The sequence below is a fragment of the Nicotiana tomentosiformis genome, chromosome 8 (assembly GCF_000390325.3).
Source record: "Nicotiana tomentosiformis chromosome 8, ASM39032v3, whole genome shotgun sequence".
NCBI lineage: Eukaryota > Viridiplantae > Streptophyta > Magnoliopsida > Solanales > Solanaceae > Nicotiana > Nicotiana tomentosiformis.
In genome coordinates, this window is record NC_090819.1 from 5,099,229 (window position 1) to 5,122,142 (window position 22,914).

At 34.7% G+C, this 22,914-nt stretch overlaps 1 protein-coding gene and 1 long non-coding RNA gene across 2 annotated transcripts; both read left to right on the forward strand.

The window, feature by feature from the left end:
* Positions 1-3,027: 3,027 nt before the first annotated feature.
* LOC104114878 (early nodulin-like protein 1) lies at positions 3,028-4,834 on the forward strand. The gene is made up of 2 exons (XM_009625417.4): positions 3,028-3,384; positions 3,810-4,834. Exons 1-2 carry the CDS (start codon positions 3,219-3,221, stop codon positions 4,655-4,657), a joined length of 1,014 nt encoding a protein of 337 aa, XP_009623712.1. The 5' UTR covers positions 3,028-3,218; the 3' UTR covers positions 4,658-4,834.
* A 15,986-nt stretch (positions 4,835-20,820) lies between these two features.
* LOC138896628 (uncharacterized) lies at positions 20,821-21,637 on the forward strand. The gene is made up of 2 exons (XR_011409996.1): positions 20,821-21,017; positions 21,473-21,637. It is a non-coding gene; the product is annotated as an uncharacterized lncRNA (long non-coding RNA).
* The last annotated feature ends 1,277 nt before the right edge of the window (positions 21,638-22,914 follow it).

Consider the following 22,914-nt stretch of genomic DNA (forward strand, 5'->3'; position numbering starts at 1 on the left):
AAAGGAAGAGGAACTACACTAGGAGGAGGCTCAGTTAATGCAGCAACCATTGGACATAAAAGGCCAAGGCATACTGGTTTTGGGATTTCACTGACACTATGACTGGAACTACTATCCTGAATGTAAGGGTGTATAGTTTATTATAATGCAGTTTTGTGGGCTGGAATTGTTCTATTTTTTACTAATTCATTGTATTTTACAGCCTGGTATATCATCTGAGAGAGTCATATCAGCTGGGACATTCAAGGATACATGTGCAACTAACATAGACATTGGATGTAAGCCCCCGGATTGAAGTTTAAAGGAAGAAATGCAGTGACAAGGTCACAACTTCAGCAAATGAGTGCAGCAAGGAAAAAGGTTTTTCATGTCAAACAAGTTCAGTTGCATCTACACTGTGAAGCAGACTAGTTTTTATTTATGTTATCTAAGATGTCACTACCAGTTTTTTGTTTGGGCAGTTATGCTCTATTAGAGTTTACTAGTTTGGGCAGTTATATGTTTAGGAAAACAATGTTCTATTTTTTTGTAATTTATAGATCAAAACAATGCTCTATTTTTTTTAGCTTGGATGTAATGCTAGTCCATTACATTATGCAATGGAATGTTTAGGCAGTTATGTTTTCAATTCATGAATATGAATTTGCATTTCATTCATAACACATTATGGATGTGTAGCTGAACTTAAATTTGCATTAAAAACTGGTCATTTCCATTTCATTCATAACAAGATAATGTACATTAACAAAAGGCCAAATTCCTAGTACCTACTTCCAACATACTATATTTTTCTTGAACTAATAGCAGCAACTACAACACTATTAGCACCAGCATATCATAAAAATACTACATTGTTCTTCAAACCACCAGCATCAGCAACGCCAAATCTATAGAAACAACAACAACACCACAACAAATAACCACTTCAACCGTCCAACTGTTTTCTCAGTTCTTTCGACTCTTTTCAACAGACCCTGTATAACCTTCTTAGCTTGGTCAGGCATTTCATCATCATACCATCTGAAATATTTGCAGCCACCTCGTCCCTACAAAATTCAAAAAGTAATGCGGCCAAAAAAATTAAAAATAAATTTCTTTATTAAGAAATTCAAGGGTCTAACAAAAACAATACGATCGACTTACCAATTTACAACCATAAAATCAGCGACCTGGGTTTGCAGATGACCATGATATAGTCAGTGCCGCATTAAATTCACAGTGGCAAATTTTCATTCCATTGCGAGAAGTTGTTGATTTTTGTGACATGGAACTGATAAACGAAAAAGATGAGGAATAAATCAGATCAAGATTCAAGCTTGGACACCTAAGTTTCGGTAGAAGGAAAAAATGGCGAATTTGCAAGGGAAGAAGACGAAAGAGGAATTAGGGTATTCTTGAGAGAAAAAATGAAAAAATCGGGTGTTTTAAAGTGGGTCTAACGGGTGGGTTTTATTTTTATTGTTGGAATATCCACCTAAGCAAATATTAATAACATTCACGCGCTTATTATGTGTGGACATAACGCTCCTTTGGGAAGCAGATGTAGTATATTATGTACGGGTTCAACTGAACCCATAACTTTCGATGCGGAGTAAAAATTTATATGTAAAAATTCATTAAAATTGTAAAAATAGTAAATCTGAACCCATAACTTTAAAAATATAATGAGTTCAATGTTAAAAAATTTAAAATTGAACCCATAAGAATTAAATCCTAGATCCGCCTCTGCCTTTGGCCGGACATGCATTATGTTTAAATGGTATACACTAAAATAGAATTAAAGTGTTCAATAGGAAAAGCGTTAAATTAAGGTGTCAAAATGAAAACTGGAGCCAAGTTTAAGGAGCCGTCTATATATTTGCCCTTTTATTTTTTGTCTATGTTTTAAAAGTTTCGCAAATATAACCTAGCGCTTGACACCAAAAAGATGAAAAAATTTATACTACAGGTTCCGAACATCTAAAAGCTTGGCCATAGAAATTTTTATAGGATAGTTCAGGTTCTTCTTGAATAGAATCTTGGAGCTGACTTTAAAGTTATCTTCGTGATCTATAGTTTGTAGGTTTGAGCTGTGAGAAAAGCCACTAATACTAGTATTAGAGTGGGTTGTCTATATTACATCCCTTGGGATATGACCCTTTCCCGAATTCTGCGAGCTACCTTTTTTTTAGTCCAAGTTCTTCTAAAATTTTCGATAATTTGATTAAAGTTACTACATTGTGTGAGACCTTCCTAAAAAATTAGACAATACGTCTAAACTAGGTTCATAAAATTTCGTTAAAATAGTTCTAGTTTCTTTTACAACTTTAGAAATTTTGTTCAAAAAGTTCACTTTTTTTTTTTAGACTTTTTCTCAGCGATCTCGACCATTTTTCTTCACTAAATCAATCCAAACTAGGCCGAGTGTTACGTGGCTCGCAGATCACTATCAAACCTAAAGTTTTTTTCTATTTACTTTGTCAATAATCAAACCCGAAACCCATTTAATTAATTAAATACACTTACCGTTATGTCCTTAACCTTTCTCCACGTGTATAATATGTAATCCATTCACACTTTTGTAAAGTTTTTTTCTATTTACTTTGTCAATAATCAAACCCGAAACCCATTTAATTAATTAAATACACTTACCGTTATGTCCTTAACCTTTCTCCACGTGTATAATATGTAATCCATTCACACTTTTGTAAAGTTTTTTTCTATTTACTTTGTCAATAATCAAACCCGAAACCCATTTAATTAATTAAATACACTTACCGTTATGTCCTTAACCTTTCTCCACGTGTATAATATGTAATCCATTCACACTTTTGCGCCCCCCCCCCCCCCCCCCCCAAAACACATTATTCCAGTTTATTGTTTTAACAAACACATTTTTGTTCTAAATTGAAGTGCCTTTTCTTTACTTTGCAACGGTAACCTTTGCAACAACAACCCCCACCCACCCACCCACCCAACCCAACCCCTAGCCCCTCTCCTAGTATAGACTATATATTACTCCATTTTAATTCTTAAACCTATCAGTCTAGAAAATTTCCTCTTACTATTCTTCTTAATTATATTTCAGTTTCTTCTCTATTTAATTATTTCCCCTTTTTGCAATTTAATTTCTAGCTTAAGACTTTTCGTAAAGTTTTCTCTTTCTCCCTTTTTCTCATCACTCATCTTCTCTTTTCTGTATTTATACATTTATGTCAAAGAAATTGTTATTATAATTCATGGCTTTGCAGAAACATCTTTCAGTTATTTTCTTTGCTTGTTTGATCAGCTCTTCTTATGCTTATCAATTCTACGTTGGTGGAAGAGATGGTTGGGTTCCTAACCCTTCCGAAAATTACAACAATTGGGCTGAACGAACGAGATTCTCAGTCAATGACACTTTACGTAAGTTCTGCTTAACTGTGTGATCACCTCATTTATAAGATCTGCTCGTAAATTTTTTTTATGTTCTGATTGACTTGTATGATCTCGGAAACAGCCTTTTTGTTCTTCCAAAAGGTAAGGTCTTCGTATACACTACCATCTTCATAATCTACTTGTGAATTCACTCGATTTGTTGTTGTTGTTGATTGACTCGTATAATCATCCCGTTTAAGAGATGTGTTTCTATTTTTTAAGTTCGGAATAAATTGTATGATTGACCATATCGTCTAAAATATGTGCTCGTAATCTTGATATTTATTTTTGAAATTGTATGATTGACCATCTCGTCTAAAATATGTGCTCGTAATCTTAAAGTTCTGATTGAAATGTGTGATCATCTTATTTAAACATGCGTTGATTAGTTGTTTTGTGTTTGGTTTATGTAGTGTTCAAGTACAAGAAAGGATCAAACTCAGTGTTAGTAGTAAACAAGGATGATTATGACAAGTGCAACACTGATAATCCAATCAAGAAAATGGAAGATGGCAATTCTATATTCAAGTTTGATCGTTCTGGTCCTTTCTTTTTTATTAGCGGAAATAAAAATGATTGTGAAAAAGGATCACAAAAATTAATTATTGTTGTTTTAGCTATTAGAACTCCTCCTCCTTCTCCTACACCACCTACCCCCTCAACTCCAGCTCATGGTCCAGTAGCTTCTCCTCCGGCAACATCTCCGGCGACATCTCCGGCTACTTCTCCAGTTCCTGCTCCTGTAAATCAAACACCTACTTCATCTCCAGGAAATGCTCCAACTCCGGCAACATCTCCAGTTCCTGCTCCTGTAAATCAAACACCTACTTCATCACCAGGAAATGCTCCAACTCCGGCGAATTCTCCGGCTACATCTCCGTCAACATCTCATGCGCCGTCAATCAATAGTCCATCACCTTCTCCATCGCCGTCAATAACTCCGGCGACATCTCCGGCACCGGCGATTATTTCACCATCCGGAGCCATAACAGCTCCATCGCCTTCATCGAGTGGCTCATCATCATCATCTCCAACTTCTTCTCCTCCGGCAACAAGTACGTCGGGATCACCAGGGAAGTCACCGCCGGGAAGTATTGCTCCGGAAACCGGCGGTGGGAACTCACCGCCGGCGGATATTCAGTCACCTACTGGTTCAACGCCCAACAGCAAGAATTCAGCAGTAAAAGCATTTACTCCTTCAGCTGTATTGATGTCAATCGTTTTGACTATAGTTTTCGGTGGATTCGTCGTTTCTCCTTAGTGGAAAATAGTCCCCAAAAAAAAAAGAGAGAGAAAATACTAAATTATGTAGTTACTTAGTTTGGTTTTCTTTCTCTTTTTTTTTTTTTTTCTCTTTTGTGTTTTGTTTGATTTTTGGTACATTGAATTGTTGGGAGTTTTGGATATATACAAAGGCAGTATTTAGTTATTATGTTAATCTTTTGTTGTATTGTCGTTGACATTAAATTGACAATTCATAAAAAATAAAAATAAAAAAAGGTAGTTTCGTCAAAGCATTTCACATTCACATACGATTCGAGAAAGGATCGCACTTCAAAGGTATAATATAGACAATTTATCTTAATGCTAGTATTATTAATTATTTCTACAGCTTCAACTCGTAACATTATAGGTCACACGAAGTGTATATATGAAATTTAATCTTGTTTATGATAGTATATTTCTTTCTCTTATTATTAATTATCTAACATTTGAAACTCATTGGTCTAATTAACTTAGATCATATTGTATAAGGATAGCGCTTTTTATTGGATACCTGGAACCTGATACTTCTGGTTAATGGAGCTCGAACTGATATATTTATTGTTTAGCTGATATGCAAAATTTATAATCGGACAGTTGCAGCTTAGAAAATTTACTTTGCCAAGAAGAGCAAGCTGGAACGTAGAGACAGTTTTTCTTTTTTAGTGTAATAATGTAAACTTAACTTAAGTACCAATTAAACAAAGATATTACTTTTGTTTGACCAGCCTTCCAAAATTTTATGTTAAATTAATGCTTACGTAATGGTCCTTATAAAGTGTTGTAACAAGCTAAAACTCAACTCTTTGTTTTTGCTTTTGGAAAATGCTAATTAATACCATTGGAAAAGAATTGAAAATTTTGCCTTTTGGTCGGTGGGATGGGATAAATAAGAATATGCTTTGAGTTGGAATAGCTTATGCTATTACATATTTCGTCCTTTTTTATACGGGATAACTAATCTATCATTTTAGTACAAAATGATTCCTCAGACTAATTAATTCTCATAATCAAATGCAATATAAAATAATCTCATATCTTATTCCGAGATTGTTATCCTTTACGGACATAAAGTCGTAGTCCATTGATTTTATTGAGTATTAAGTTAGAAAATATCTTGAATTCAATTATCACAATTTTTAGAAAAGGTCATACCAAATATTTGCAAAAAAACACGTGCTACTTGAGATTCGATCCTCTAACCCCTTAAGGGTCATTTGGTTTGAATACGACTTATGCCGGGATAAGTTATGTTGGGATTAGTTATCCTGATATTGTTTTTTATCCACTGTTTGGTATGTTATATTAAAAATGACAATTGCATAATTTCTAAGAAGAAGGTATAAGTTATCCCGGCAATAATTACCCCACCCTCTACAAGGTATAAGTTATTTCGGTACTAATTTTAATCCCGGGATAACTTATACCAGGTTTCCTAACCAAACAAAGTATTAAGGTGATATTAAATTTTTATACCAGCACTATACATTCTTATACCTCATACCAAACGACCACTTAGAGTAAAATCAAGAACATAACCAATACGCTAGAGTGTTGTTATTTTTTTTCCTACTTATCAGTTTTTTTATAGTATTAATACATATATTTAACAAAAAATTTCGTAGTTAGTTACGAGTTTAACAAAGTAAAAATGGTAACGTGTCCTTCCCATCCTAAATATATTTGGTCCTCAATCTCTTTGTTGTAGCTATTTAAGCAAATTACTTGTACTTCTCAATCGAGTTAGAAAGAAAAAACAGATCAAAGAAAAATAAATCACTACCTACTTTTGTCATGTTGTACAATAATATAAGTTGCCAACTTGCCCTATGGCAAGCACTCTCTGATCAAACTTCAAAGAGAACCCAATTTTCTGCTTCATTCCTTTGGATACACAGTGAAGCCTATCCCTAATAATTTTGTTTGTTTCGATATTTTTTAGCTATTGTAGTGAAATACTGTTATAGGGAACATATATTATAATATAACATAAAAAACTAATTTCAAAAAAAACTTGTCCCTTATAATAAAGTGTTATTATAGAGGATGTCTGTTATAGAGAGGTCTAAATGTAATATTTAAATAGATATACAGGTTTTGGAAGCCAATGCGCATATACTAAAACTTAAGCATCAAAGATAAGAAGGTAAAGGAATGCCCTTCTTTTAACAACTGATATACGAAATCTACTTACCCAATTAATTAAATTTTGCACTTCGTAAGATATATTTAAGGAGTACTTCCTATCAAAAAAATTATTCCTAAAACTCAACGTACAACAATTACAACAATAACACGTTCAGTGTAATCTCACGTAATGAGATTTGGGAAAGATAGTGTGACACGCAAATCTTACTCCTATCTTGTGAAGATAAAGAGGTTGTTTTCAATAGACGCTCGACTCATTCCTAAAATTCAAAACCCAAGAATTGTAATTAAATATGGAATATCTCATTTATCCCACCATATTAGCAGCGATAAGAGTATTTTCCCCTTTTTTGCTTTTGTCACTTTTAGTCCATGCCAGAAATTATTTATAATTGATAGCCAAAAAAATATATAAAATTTGTATAATTCTTGTATATAACATACATAATATATATATATATATATATATATATATATATATATATATATATATATATATATATATATGTGTGTGTGTGTGTGTGTGTGTGTGTGTACGGTCGAAATAGATTTCGTCCTTACCACGTCCGATCGAGTTTGAACGATGATCTATCGAAGTAAGATCCCGAAGATGGAACAAACTAACCTCGAACCCGGGGAGGTCGATCCGTGTCGAGTTCGATATCATTATCAAGCTCGAATCGAAATCGAACCATGATGCAGAGTAGATCTATCATACTGATAATCCAGAGACCAACCAACATTGACCTCGAATCAATTCGAGGGCTCGAGCCAGGATCGGACTCGAACTAAGATCACGAGTTCGAGCCGAAATCAAGCTCAAACCAAAATCGAGGGTTCTAAGCAAGATCGAGCTCGCAGACAAAAGCCGTTGCAATCCCACTAGAGAAAATCTTGGCAGAAATTATGGAAAAGCTGACTTATCATGGGTCTCCCACTGAATGTTTATTTTATTATGCTTAGAGCCAAATCCCTCCACTATAAAAGGGCTTGCTTACCATTTCTGTAAAACAAGTTTTTCTTAGGCTTACATTGTAATAAAAGTGCTCTATTCTTCTATAGTAAAGAATCGTTCTTTCAGATTTCTTAGATTGATTCTATTTGTTGAATCCTAAGATTCATTGTTCCTGACAACCTTATCTATTTTGCATTCTCTGCATTCTATATTTACATTTCTATTTATCCTTATATTTTGTGTTAAGTTACGCCACATATCCTCGGAACTGCGTATAAATTCAACTCTATCTATTTTTCGGAAAAACAGTTTAGCGCCCACCATGGGGCCGAGGATAACAGTGGTTATTTGATACAAATCTGAAAAAATACGCCATTGTGCTTTGCGCTTATTTCCGAAAACATCTTAAATTTCGAATCAGCTATGAAAAACCACCAATCAAATGGCTTCACCGATCGATTACGAAGCCGGCCTTCAAGATGAAACCAACAACTTGGCACCGGGGCCGGAAGGTTAATTAACGATGGCACCGAGGCTCGAATTGAAGTATCCAAAATTCGAGCCGAAATACCATTGGATGTCAATTCACAAATAGCTTTGGAGGCGAATCCGCGTTCCGAACCGGAAAGAAGCATTCAGGGCGATACTCGATCCGTAACCCGAGACACCCAAAACGCAGGAAAAATCGGGGCCAGCTTACGTATGATCTTCAAGATGCTACAAGCCCAACAAGTAGCGATAGCTCAGCTACAGAGCCAAACTCGCGCACAAAGCATGTCAGATTCCAATCCACTTCGAGAAGTCACCCCCAGAACAGAGCCTGCCATAGTGAAATCTAACGAGCAAGAATCGGGGACTACTCCCGGAATTACTAAATTGCTCGAAGAACTCACAAAATGAGTCGAAGCCAACGACAAGAGGGTGGAAATGTACAATTCCACGGTCGATCAAATCCCGGGGGCTCCACCAATAATAAAAGGGCTTGATTCGAAAAAATTCATACAAAAGTCTTTTCCGTCGAGTGCGGTGCCGAAGCTAATCCCCAAAAAATTTCGTATGCCCAAAATTCCCAAATATAACGGTACGACCGATCCTAACGAACATGTCACCTCTTACACATGTGCCATAAAAGGCAACGATTTGGAGGACGATGAGATCGAATCCGTGTTGTTGAAAAAGTTTGGGGAGACCCTCTCGAAGGGAGCGATGATCTGGTACCACAATTTACCGCCGAATTCCATCGATTCTTTTGCCATGTTAGCAGATTCATTCGTAAAGGCACATGCTGGTACCATAAAGGTTGCAACAAGGAAATCAGACCTCTTCAAAGTAAAGCAAAGGGAGGATGAAATGCTGAGGGAATTCGTATCCCGATTTCAAATGGAAAGCATGGAATTACCCCCGGTCACAGACGATTGGGCCATACAAGCTTTCATCCAAGGGTTGAACGAGCTAAGTTCGACAGCATCACATCGGTTGAAACAAAATTTGATCGAGTATCCAGCGATAACTTGGGCAGATGTACACAACCGATACCAATCGAAAATTAGGGTCGAGGATGATCAGTTGGGAGCTCCGTACGGACCCGTTCATCAGAACATGACAGTTACTAAAAACCAAAAGGAGATCGACACAGAACAAAGGTCGAACAGAGACCGATATCGACCATACGTCGCAGATCGGGTGAACAACGATTCAGCATGCAATGCAGTTCGGAATAATCGAAGGATTGATCGAGGATAAAATTCTCGGGGGCTTATGAGTAAGAGCGGCTTTGATTAGTGCATCCGCTATCGTGTCAGCCATCGGACGCATCAAAGACACTAAATGGCCTCGACCCATGCAGACTGATCCTGCCCGAAGAAATCCCAATCAAACGTGTGAATATCATGGTACCCATGGCCACAGAACGGAAGATTGCAAGCAACTAAGAGAGGAAATAGCTCGCTTATTTAACAAAGGGGTAAACTCTCGAGGAGATCCATGCTCGTGGTTTCGATCTCGCTGAAGAGATAAAAAGGGCCAAAGAACTTGAAGCCGATGCTAAAGCTCTGGTTTCTTATGGTGATGACGATGACGATGGGAGCAAGAGCGGATCCAAAAATGAGGGGGAGCCTGATAAAGAAGAGACTGCTCCTGACCGAGAAGTTTAGTTCTTAGTTTTTACGTTGTAATCACCCATGCAGATAAATTTGTATATAGACATATCTCCCTTTTTGCCGACTTGCTTCTGTTTTTGTTTCCTGTCTTGTGAGGACTTTATTCATCCCTTATGAATGTTTTCACAATGATTTAAACAACTTAATCAAATTTGGACTTCAGCCTCTGTAACCGAGCGAGCGCTTACTCAAACTTGGAGCGATGTAGCCCTTAGGCTTATTAGTTGTCAATGATTCGATCTTGAAGAAATATAGCCCGTAGGCGTAATGGTCGAGTGAGTGCTTGCTCAAACTCGAAACAAAAGTAGCCTGTAGGCTTAATCAAATGAATGATTTGAACTCGAAGTAATGTAGCCCGTAGGCGTAATGGTCGAGTGAGTGTTTGCTAGAACTCGAAATAGAAGTAGCCCGTAGGCTTAGTCGAGTGAATGATTCGAAGTCGAAGTAATGTAGCCCGTAGGCGTAATGGTAGAGTGAGTGTTTGCTCGAACTCAAAATAAAAGTAGCCCATAGGCTTAGTTGAGTGAATGATTCGAACTCGAAGTAATGTAGCCCGTAGGAGTAATGGTCGAGTGAGTGTTTGCTCGAACTCGAAATAAAAGTAGCATGTAGGCTTAGTCGAGTGAATGATTCGAACTCGAAGTAATGTAGCCCGTAGGCATAATGGTCGAGTAAGTGTTTGCTCGAACTCAAAATTAAAGTAGCCCATAGGCTTAGTCGAGTGAATGATTCGAACTCGAAGTAATATAGCCCGTAGGCGTAATGGTCGAGTGAGTGTTTTCTCGAGCTCGAAATAAAAGTAGCCTGTAGGCTTAGTCGAGTGAATGATTCGAACTCGAAGTAATGTAGCCCATAGGCGTAATGGTCGAGTGAGTGTTTGATCGAACTCGAAATAAAAGTAGCCCGTAGGCTTTCAAAAGCATCATTACCTGCTCAGACAAATCAGTCTGATCTCGATAAGCCTTGGCCAGCTCAGCTCGGAGGTCTTTTATTTCCTCTTCTCTCTTCCCTAAGGAAAGTCTAAGGGAGTTCCTCTCGTCAGTAGCCCGTTGTAGGTCAGCCTTGTATCGATGCAGCTCATTCTGGGATCGAGAACATTGTTCTCGATGAACTTTCGCTGCCTACAAAGAAACAAGAAGCGAAGTTAACGAAAAACGAACATAAAGATAGTACCGACAAAATAATTTTAAAAGCTCACCTGATCAAAGCCTGCCGCAATCCGTGAAAAAGATCCGATTCATCACCAGCACCAGCAACGTCCTCAAATACCGGTAAACAGGTCACGAAAGGGATCATCTTCATCGTGAGGCCTGTCTAGATCGAGGGCTCCCAGAGCTTGAGCTTCCCGAATCACCCCTGCGGAAAAAGTGGGAAAGGTAGGCAAATCCTCGATTGCTGCTGCCCCAAATGAATAGCCTGGAGCGTTCTTCTTGGTTCGAAGGGGTTCGAGGGCCTCTTCGGTCATATCCCCTGCCGGTTGACTCCGATGAGACGCGTCTTCGATATCCGATAGTTCGGGGACTCTACCCGAATCTTTCTCCAGTATATCTTTAGTTCGAGGCGGAGCCTCATGGAGCATCATCGATCCAGCCGACGATGAGGCATAGGTGGTTCTCTTTATTCGGACCGCCAGTGCGGACTCATCATTCTCTTCTTCTTCTTCATCATCTTCATCCCTTAGACGCAGAACGGATTCCACGGTCAAAGGAATGACATTCTTGTTCGGCTTACGAGCCATCCTCTTCTTCGATTTTGGATCTTCGAGAACCGAGGCTCTTTTCCTTTTACTTTCCTTCACAGGCTTTGGGACAGAGGCCGAAATTTCCTCCTCATTGGACAAGGGCTTCAAAACCGCGTCTTTACCTAAACCTGCATATGGAAAACCTTAATAAAATATTTTGAAAACCACCTCGTTCGGATCATCAAAGAGTCCGAGAAATGAGCTTACCGTGATTTTTGGCCTCCCACCGACCCTTTGACAAATCACGCCATGAGCGCTCGGCGTATGTGGAGGTCGAAACAAGGGCTCGTACCTAGTTCTTGAGATCGGAAACTGCTCCGGGCATCCAGGGAACCGCTATATCACAAAAAGAGGAGTGTCAATGAGAGAATAAATGAAAGAACAAAGTAGAAGTAACAGCAAGATCACACTTACGTTTCATATTCCACTCCTCGGGAAAGGTCATCTTTTCAGTCGGAAACAGGTCCGAAATCCTTACTCGAACGAACCTGCCCATCCAACCCTGGTCCTTGTCCTCGTCAATACTCGAGAACAGAGCCTTGGTAGCCCGACACTGAAGTTTTATTAACCCTCCTCGAAAAAGTCGAGGACGGTACAATCGGATAAGATGGTCGAGGGTGAACGACATCCCCTCGATTTTGCTCACAAAATATCGGATCAGGATAACGATCCGCCGCAAAGAAGGATGGACCTGGCCTAGGGTTACCTGGTATTGTCGACAGAAGTCAATAATAACGGAATCGAGGGGACCTAAAGTGAAAGGGTAAGTATACACATTCAAAAACCATTTCACGTAAGAAGTGATATCTTCGTCAGGGGTAGGAATTATTATTTCTTTTTCACCCAAATTGCAATCCTTCTTTAGCTGTTCGAGGTGTTTCTCGGTTATCGAACACATGTACCTCGATACCGGCTCACACCGGCCAGGGACCGATGAACCTTTATCGACCTTAAAATCTGAAGTAAGGACACACGCCCCGGGAACACACTCCTCAGGCCATGGTTCTACCGGTGTCTCATCAACGGCACACTATGAAGATGAAGCCTTTTCTTTCTGAGGAATGGTTTGCGATGTTTTCGCCATTTTCGAATTCAAAGGTGAGGAATAGAAGAAAGTGACAAAGATTTGGTAGAATTGAAGGGGGGCTTTTGCAGAAAGAAATCACAGATTTACTGGTAAATTGGAGAGTACGAAGAAGAACTTGGAAGATAAAAGATGTAAAAGTGGCAAAAGATAAAAGAAAGGGTTATTTATAGGTTTAAGCGATGGCGGTTCAGTATCAGTAGTGGCCGACCACCGCCTGACATGCATTAAATGCCTTGAAAGACTGAACCGACGGGACAGCTACCAGATGCGTCATGGTCGAACCCGATGGAAACGACAGGATATAATCCGATCGAGCTGTTAAAAATAATATCGTTTCTTGCCACATTCTTTCTGAGAAACGAGGGGACTATCTGTATACGGTCGAAATAGATTTCGGCCTTAGCACGTCCGATCGAGTTCGAACGATGATCTATCGAAGTAAGATCCCGAAGATGGAACAAACTAACCTCGAACCCGGGGAGGTCGATCCGTGTCGAGTTCGATATCATTATCAAGCTCGAATCGAAATCGAACCATGATGCAGAGTAGATCTATCATACTGATAATCTAGAGACCAACCAACATTGACCTCGAATCAATTCGAGGGCTCGAGCCAGGATCGGGCTCGAACCAAGATCACGAGTTCGAGCCGAAATCAAGCTCAAACCAAAATCGAGGGTTCTAAGCAAGATCGAGCTCGCAGACAAAAGCCGTTGCAATCCCACTAGAGAGAATCTTAGCAGATATTATGGAAAAGCTGACTTATCATGGGTCTCCCACTGAATATTTATTTTATTATACTTAAAGCCAAATCCCTTCACTATAAAAGGGCTTGGTTACCATTTCTGTAAAACAAGTTTTTCTCAGGCTTACATTGTAATAAAAGTGCTCTATTCTTCTACAGTAAAGAATCGTTCTTACAGATTTCTTAGATTGATTCTATTTGTTGAATCCTAAGATTCATTGTTCTTGACAACCTTATCTATTTCGCATTCTCTGCAATCTATATTTACATTTCCATTTATCCTTACATTTTGTGTTAAGTTACACCACATATCCTCGGAACTGCGTATAAATTCAACTCTATCCATTTTTCGGATAAACAATATATATATATATATATATATATATATATATATATATATATATATATATATATATATTGTAGTTAAGTTACGCCACATATCCTCGGAACTGCGTATAAATTCAACTCTATCCATTTTTTGGATAAACAATATATATATATATATATATATATATATATATATATATATATATATATATATATAATTTTAAAAACGACTATACAATTTTATTTTCTCTTCTATTTTTTCTTTGTATTGTTGTCTTAAACAAATGAAATTCCTAATTCGAACGTCACGTTAGCTCTAGAACTATCCATTCCTTAAGTTATATTATTGTGTGGTGGAAATAAAAATTGCACATCAAACGAATTGGACTTTGCAATGTTGAGACTTGAGAATCTATTCTCCAATTAGGATAATGGACTGAGGGCCCCACGGTCTGAACATCAAGCAACTTTAGCTTTTACACGTGTAGATAGTTTACTGATTATTCCATTACGTACGTCTTGATTCAAAAAATAATTCAAATTGTTAATATAATATTTATATCCGTTTTGTTCTATCAGAATTTATTTCATTCCAGCTCAATATAAGATAATCTAAAATAGGAGTTTTTAAATCACACTTATATACAAGATAAGGTGTAATTAAACAACAATTAAGGTCTACTCGACTACTCCTAACTTTGTAACATTTTCTAAGAATTTCTGCTTGTGTTATGCTCTTGGCACAAACAAGCTGCTTCGTAATCTAAAGTTAGTGGACTAAAAATAATTGTGATCTTATTTTATATATATATATATATATATATATATATATATATATATATATATATATATATAAAATTAGTTGAATTGAACCCGTACAATACACCCAAAATTCGCTTCTATTAGCACATTAATGTGAATATACGTGTATAGCTACCTACTACTCTCTCTTTTCTTATGTTTCATTTTATGTGATAATTTTTTCTATTTAATTTATTTTTAAAATATTTTATATTTAAAATGAATTTAACTTTAAATTAATATTTAACTTATTTTCGCTACGACTCCGGTGGATTCCCTTAACCAAGCCACTGCTTAGGAGTCGCCGACTCATTCTTCAACAGACACGTGTTGCCACAAGCTTAGTGGGTGTTTGGACATAACAACAATACAACAATACAACAATAATAACCCAGTATATTCTCACTAGTGGGGTTTGGAGAGGGTAGTTTGTACGCAAACCTTATCTCTACCCTGGGGTAGAGAGGTTATTTCCGATAGACCCTCGGCTCCCTCCCTCCAAGAACTCCCTACCTTGCTCTTGGGGTGATTCGAACTTACAAACTCTTGGTTGGAAGTGGAGGGTGCTCACCACTAGAGCAACACACTCTTGTCGTGGTGTTTGGACATAAGAATTATAAAATTCCGAAAAAAGTAAAAAAAAAAAAAAAATACAAGTGAAATGATTTTTGAAAATTAAAGTTGTGTTACATGAATACAATTTTGGACTGTTTTTAATTTTTGTGAGTGATCTGAAATAAAAATTTTGAAAAATAATTTTTTGAAGTTTTTAAATTTTTTTAAAAAAATTAAAATTTATCTTCAAGTAAAAATTAAAAAATATTATGATTAAATACTGATTTCGAAAAGTAAAAACAAATTCGGAAGAAAATGGAAAAAACAAATATGGCCAAACGGGCCTTAATATGCGACAAGAAAAAAACGTGTACCTCGGCACACCAACGAGGACCCATGTATGTAATATACAAGGCATGTCACATCACGTCTTACACCACACAAAGTTCGATTGACGCATGCCATCATTTTATTATTGTGTATACTTTGTCCGAATTGTAATACTATATTATTCACATTGATGTGTTGTTGACAGATTTAATTTTATGGAAGTCGTTCCACATAAATCATTTATATTTATATATATACTAGTATTAGGCTATGCACGTTACGCGTGTATCTAACTCAATAAATATAACTTCTTAAAATTATGCAAATATTATGTAAAATATTACATTTGTGTTATACATAAAAGCTTAAAAAAGTGTCAGATAAGTGAATAATAGTTAAATTAATAGTAATTTAATTAATTTGATTCTTAATATTATATTATAACCAAATTTTCTCTCATTTTTTGATTTCTTTTGTTGCCGATTCTCTTCTTACAGGTTGTTTGGATGGTTGTTAGACATCGTTTCATAATATATTGTATTGTATTGTACTGTATCGTTTGATGAATATAATGTTTGGATAGATTGTATCGTTTGCCGTTGTTTCATGATATCATGCACCAGCAATATGAAGAATAAATATGCAATATTATAAAGAAAAATTATGACACGGAATAAATTTATTATATAAAAAGGTAGGGTAAATGATAAAATAAAATTATTTAATAATAGTGAAGGTGGGATGAGAGAAAAAGACAAGATAACGACGCAACCACACCAAATCGGTCGTTGCATAAAGTGGCACATTTTCGTAATTATGTAACGACGGATTTAACGATATGATACAATAAAATTTAAGTAACAACCAAAACAAACATCGTATTTAAAGTAACAATACGATACAATACAATATGTAACGACCATCCAAACAAGCTTTTAAAGGCATAATTTATGTGCATATTATGTGAATATGAAAAATAATTTTATTTATATGATAAATGTGTAAACAAATTAAATTGAATTATTTCATTAATAGTTAATTCAAACATGTAATTATTTATTCTCACATAAGAAAATATTTTATTTTCTTGTTGATTCGAATTGTTAATCCTAGCTCATACCAAATTTTAAATATTTAGTAATTATAATTTTATCTAATAATATTCAATTTTTAAATGGTAATAAAATTATCAGTATTTTATTTTTGAATTTTAATGTTTGCGAATCTTAATTTTAGAAGATAAAAATATGAACGATATTTTCGCTAAGACTTCTTGTTTTTAATATAATAAAGAGAAGTTGAGTGTTCTTTCGATGTAACCATAGCTTAAGATGTAACTATAAGTTAAGTCGTCGATATATTTTCATCTTCACATTAAGGATATGGATTCCTCGATCATAATTCTTTATAAATTGCCGTGAAAAATATTTGTATGAGCTGAAGATGAAATTATCATCTTTGCCGAAGACATGTCAAGAACCTAATACACAACATATCAAAATAATAATAGTCGTAACTTCCATTTAATATTTAATAATTTGTGGTAGTATTCCAAAAGGAATCAATCTTTGGAATAGGTTTTAATCTCATCACAGATGATACTTGAAAGTTTTTCAATTACTGTAACTTTAACAGATCCTTGTTCCATTCCTGATATTTTCCTATGATTCATGAATTTCCTCTCATCTAAATTTATTCTTCTCTTTCTCCATTTAAATTTATTTACATTTGTTTATTTCATGAATTTCCGTCTCATCTAAGACCATATGAATGTAAACTGCATCTCATTCTTACTTCTCTTTTATTACTTAGTTGCTCTGTCGTCTATTCTATTCCCCAGCCATTGTGCTATGAGAACCTTTTTATTGATTGATTTCAAACTGGGTTGAATTGCAAGAGAAATTGGTTCGCTGCTTATTAGAGAGGGATAAACTCCTTCTACTCCAACACTGGCGAGAACTCAATTCATTATTTACTCAATAATTTTTAATTATCTATACTTAATTCTTTATATACTTCAAAAACTGATCCACATTTATCTTGTCACTTAATGAGTTACAATTGCTTAATTCAATTTGTTACGAAATAATCGAGTCAAAGCAATTTTCGATTTTTCCTTTAGCAGGTTGGGTCATGGTTAAAATGGGTGTTTTTAATCTTTTAACGGTTGGGTTGAAAAAGAAATATGAAAACTTAATATTTAATATGTCCTAAAAGTGTAGAGTGACTTTTGAGTTACAATTGTCAAAATATAATGACATTCCAGTTACAAAATAAAGTAAAGTAAAGTGACTTTCATAAACAATTTCTTTCAGTGACCTTCCGAGAAATGGACTCGGGTTTTAATGATGGTTTTAATATTTTCTAATTTGTTACTGTAATAGTTGAAGCGATACCCTTTTCGGGTCCTGCTGGATCAAAAGAGTACAACTTTCGACCAATATGTGAATGCTATCACATTTTATTTTTGATGTGTTATTTCTGAATTTTAAGTAGCATCATTTGCCCTTTTTATTTTTTAATTTTCTTCTATAACATAAAAATAAATTTGATAGATGAATGAGCTCATATTTTGGAGAGTTAGAATCAGAGAGGAAAACTCTATTTTTGCATATATGCATCTTAAAATTATAAAAATTAATGCTCAGAACTTTTATTCGTAGTTTTGTTTTCTACCCTCCAACTTAAGTTGTCGTGTTCACTCCCATGGTCTCTATCATGCGATTTTGACTGAGATTTTTTTCTATAATAATTTGTTTTGCATCTGTCTTGAAGGTTGATATTGGCCTAGCTATGAGCTTTCATGGAACAGAGTCGCCATATAAAGCTTGATGTCATAATACCGAATGATAATTCTGCTGTTGTGTAAAGGTTTGTGTATCGACGTGTTGACATCTTTTGTTAGAAGTTCATGCATTTTTTTAATATGGTGCTTTGAAGATGTCTCTAATGATTTTATAAAATTTGTATTGGCATATATGATATTTCCATAAGTCAACCAATTAAGAAACTAAAATTGATTAGTAACAAAATTGTCTATATTGATGCATAATTTGTGTGAAAACATTGTGCAGCAAAACCTAATGTGATCTTGGTATTTACTTAAAACGGGTTAGTTTTTCTTTACTGTTAAAAATTAGCATTTAATTGATTCTTCTTAACATAACATGTGAGGAAACTTTCCTGCATTTTACAGAAAGAGGGAAGAGCATCAAGTTGATGACAAACACATACTTCCATTTAACAATATATGCATGCTTAGGGAGCTTTAAATATTTTAACTTAGAAAAAAGTCTGTTCTTAAGGAGGATAATCCAGTACGATAATCTTTCTTTCTAAGAGTCCTCGCAGTCCATTAGGAAGAAGGGGAACAAGAGATTTAAATATGTTAAACTGAAAAAGATACTACTTTATTCATGTATCATTGTGAAAAAAATATCCAAAGTTATTAGATTAATAACACATCAATTTAGATACAAAGTCAGAGAACATAAATAAAATGAAAGAAACAAGAATGAAAAATCAAATTTGTGGTAGGCATTTATCTAAGAAGATAAGGAGTCCAATTAGAACTATAAGCAATCCTAAAAAAGAAAAATTGTCTGGTGTCTTACAATGAACTTTGCAGCTCCATCCAATAGTGCTTGTTGAATCATAGATTTACGTGAGAAAGTAACATAAAAGAAAATAAATTTGTAAAGATTCTTTGAAGCCTCATTCACTTTATTTTCTTTTGTGACTTTTTGGTAATAACAATGTTGGAGCATCATTCTTTTATTCAAAAAGAAGTTTAGAATCTTATCGTTTCTTGCTCTTAAATCTTCGGTAGTTTCCTTCACTTGTGCATTGATGTTGTGTCAGCCATTATGGTATACTGAAATTTAAAAATAGAGAGATGCAAAGTTGGTGATCGAGTGACTTTGCAAAAATTACATCGAGAAGTATGTGTTCACTATTTTGGTATTTCATTGTCAATGATAATTTCAGACAAGGATCTCGTAGTTTAAAAGAGTCAATCTTTATCAAAAGAAAAAAAAGAATATATAGTTTTGAGTTAGAAATATTGATACAAATAGTGGTGACTCCTGAATTGGAAATATTACATGATAAGATAGATTTAAATTACATTACAGGGAAAAATGAATTCCTTTTGTAGTTGTTGTCTTCATTGTGTAACAAAACCACTTTGGTTATGAAAATTTCCCTCTAATTTAGATCGAGACACCGATAAATTTTTGATGGATGCTGCAGGAACAGCATTAGTAATGGAGAAAAGGAATATTCATCTTAATGTTTCTATTCTTTGTTTTGATTGAAAAGTTCCGACTCTTGCAATTATTGGGGGAATATATATCTCAATATATCGACTTGCAAAAATCACTGATATTTGCAAGGCAAAAAAGCAAGTATTCCGTGTCAAAATTTAAATCTCTTATTACTATAATCGGGTATTAAAGCCCAAATTACTTATGAGTATGACATGCCCAGCTTACTTGGTTGTGTGTAGCTTCATATCATTGGAATGATTGATATATAATGTTATAACGGATATTCAAGGCTTACAGTTGGAAAATTTAAGTTTCATGTTGATATGCCACTTCAAAGTCATCCAAAGGGCATCCCCATTTTAATAACAGATATTCAAGGCTTACATTTGTTAGGTTTATGTTGTTGCCTTAGAAGATATGAATTCCTTAACTTCTAGAGCTCCGAGATTTCTTTGTCATTTAATGGATCCTAGCTTTGAAAAGATTTCAGTAATAGAATTTAAAATTCTCAAAGTAAAATGCACATGAAAAGATTCCAGTAATAGAATTTGGAATTCCCAAGGTAAAATAGACTTGAGCACTTTGCTTTTTCTAACGTCACGTACATAGTCTCTTATATATATATCTTTTCTTCTAATACCTGGAACTTAGTATGGATCTCTGTTTAAAAATATGTTAATTGCATTATATAGAGTGGTAATCAAATAGCTTAGATAGCTTTTTGACTCCTAATCCATTTCTACTTTGATTGTTGTAATAAGAGATTATGTGTGCGCTATAGCATTCTACTTTGGATTGTGTGTGGATATGACTCTTAGGCTACAGTCTGGTCTTGTAATTCAATTGCTACTTTTAGGAAGTTTAACGAAATCCAAATGTATAAGGATGTGAGGAAGAATAGCACACAGGTAAACAATTAGTTATATCTTAGTATTTTTTTGTGTGGTGGGAGAGTTAGGTAAAACTAAAGAATCAATGAATTAGCAAAAAAGAACTGAGTAGATGTAAGAAATTCTATCTTTTTACCTTTTCAAAAAAGAAATAAGAAAGAGTAAATATAATAGTAATAGATATGTTAGATCTTTTTCATATTTTTACTGTATTTTATACTTTTAGAATAGAAAGAGAAAAAACCCTTATAGATAACCAAATCAATGCTCTTGCTTCTTACAAAGAGACATGATTATCCGGCAGATCTTAGACATATGACTAATATTCAGCAGTCTCACTCTTGAGAAAAAGGTAAGCAAATTTAAGTGAAAATTTAAATTGTTTTATCATATTATTTTATCTGCTCTATGAGGCATGATCTAATGATAGAAAGGGGCATAAAGTAAAAATACAGGAGGAACTGAGGAAAATAGAGGATAAGAAAAAGTTCCAGGTATCATTGATGATGGAAATAATGCCTAATCAGCAACATTTGAATACTTGTACTTCTTGAAAACATATAGGTGCGCAAATGATACTTACATCTGCAATGAAACATAATAAAAACCTGAAATGAAATCTATTAGTTTCAAGAAATAAAATTTTATGCGGCAGATAAAGATGGACCGCATAATACTTGAAGAATGACTATATATATATAGTAAACAAATATATAAATGTTTAAAATTTTCAAGCATGCTTAGCCAATGAAAGTTGATTATTTAAGGAATACTAAAAACTTATATGCTCTTTTAAATGTTTTGCAGGAAAATAGACAGAGGGCGAGGCTAATTGATGCCAATTCTGGAGCAAAATAACAGGGTATAATACTTTGTGTGCTTCCTCTCTTTTTTGACAACATATTTCCTCAAGGAAATCTCTTAGTTTTGACATTCCTATGTTACTTTTTGCGTTCTTTTATCTCTTTGTCATATCTGAGTTTACGTGGCTTCTTCACTTCTTTTTTTATTGAATAAAAGTAAAATTTATCAATGTATTTCATATTTCATGAACAAATCTGTTGGGCCCGGGCAAACACATATCTAGTTATCCAAATATATGACAGCTTAATAAAAAGGCTGGCTATGAAATCTTCATGTAACACTTGAGCTTTATTTTGGATACTTACGTATAGTGGCGAACTCAAAATTTTAAGCAAGCGAGTTCAATAAAAAATAACGTGGACGGTACCGATAAGTAAAAAAATTATCGATACTCTTTTTTCTTTGGGGCCATAAAATCATAATGCTACCACAAAATGAATCATTTGAAAAAGTTGCGGTCGACACCCCTTTTTCGTTTTTCTGTTTTCAAAAAAAGTTGAGCAAAAAATTTAAAATGTTTAGCAAATACCACTAACTTTAGCTAAAAATATTAACAAATTATCTATTTAATCTAACCATTTGTTAAACGTTAACTAAAAATCTATTTACTCAATTTAGAAATTTATTACTCTAAGAAATTTGACAAAATCTAAACTTTTTTATTGATAAAGAACAAAGTCACTAATTTGCAAACAAAAGAGAACGAAAAATAAAGAGTTATAACATAAACTAAACTAATGCAATCTATAAGAGAAGAGAGCTTATAAAGTAAATTAGCACTTTCAGTATAACATAAATAAATAATTTAAGATAAAATAACATAGTTTTAAATTTCAAAGACTGCACTTGCATATTTTAGTAAAGAAATGTTATTTCACTTTTCTAGAAAATTTTGATCCTTAAAAAGTAAAATAGATCTGTAGAATATTTCCTGTTGGATTTGAATAAAGAGATCAAATATAAAATAAAATAGACAATAAAGTAGAAATAATAAAAATAAAATAAAACACAGGAAAAAGAAGAATTTAACTAACAAGGCTAGCTATTGATTAGGCCCAATTAACTGGACATTCACGTCCACTTGTGCAGTATACACGATGTTAAAATATAACAAGGCAAAAACTATACACAGTGACACAACTAAGCACTGCGAGCAGGTTCAAACTCGCGACCAAGGCTTCGTTTTGAACCCGCTGGACCGTTTCTCCAAACATGTCCAGTTAAGTGGGTTCAACCAATACTTATATATGAACTTTATAGAATTTAACTTATATAAAATACCAAAAATTTTCGACGAATTAGGTTCATATGAACCCTCTTGACCCTATGTGGGTCCCCCCTGCTTACATATATAAAGTTTAAGTTATTGTTGGGCTTCAATTTGG

What these genes read in the sequence shown, in the direction of transcription:
- LOC104114878 (XM_009625417.4), top strand. Translation starts at nt 3,219, where the DNA reads ATGGCTTTGCAGAAACATCTTTCAGTTATTTTCTTTGCTTGTTTGATC. An exon ending in CTCAGTCAATGACACTTTAC is followed by an intron (nt 3,385 to 3,809) that starts GTAAGTTCTGCT and finishes TGGTTTATGTAG; the next exon opens with TGTTCAAGTACAAGAAAGGA.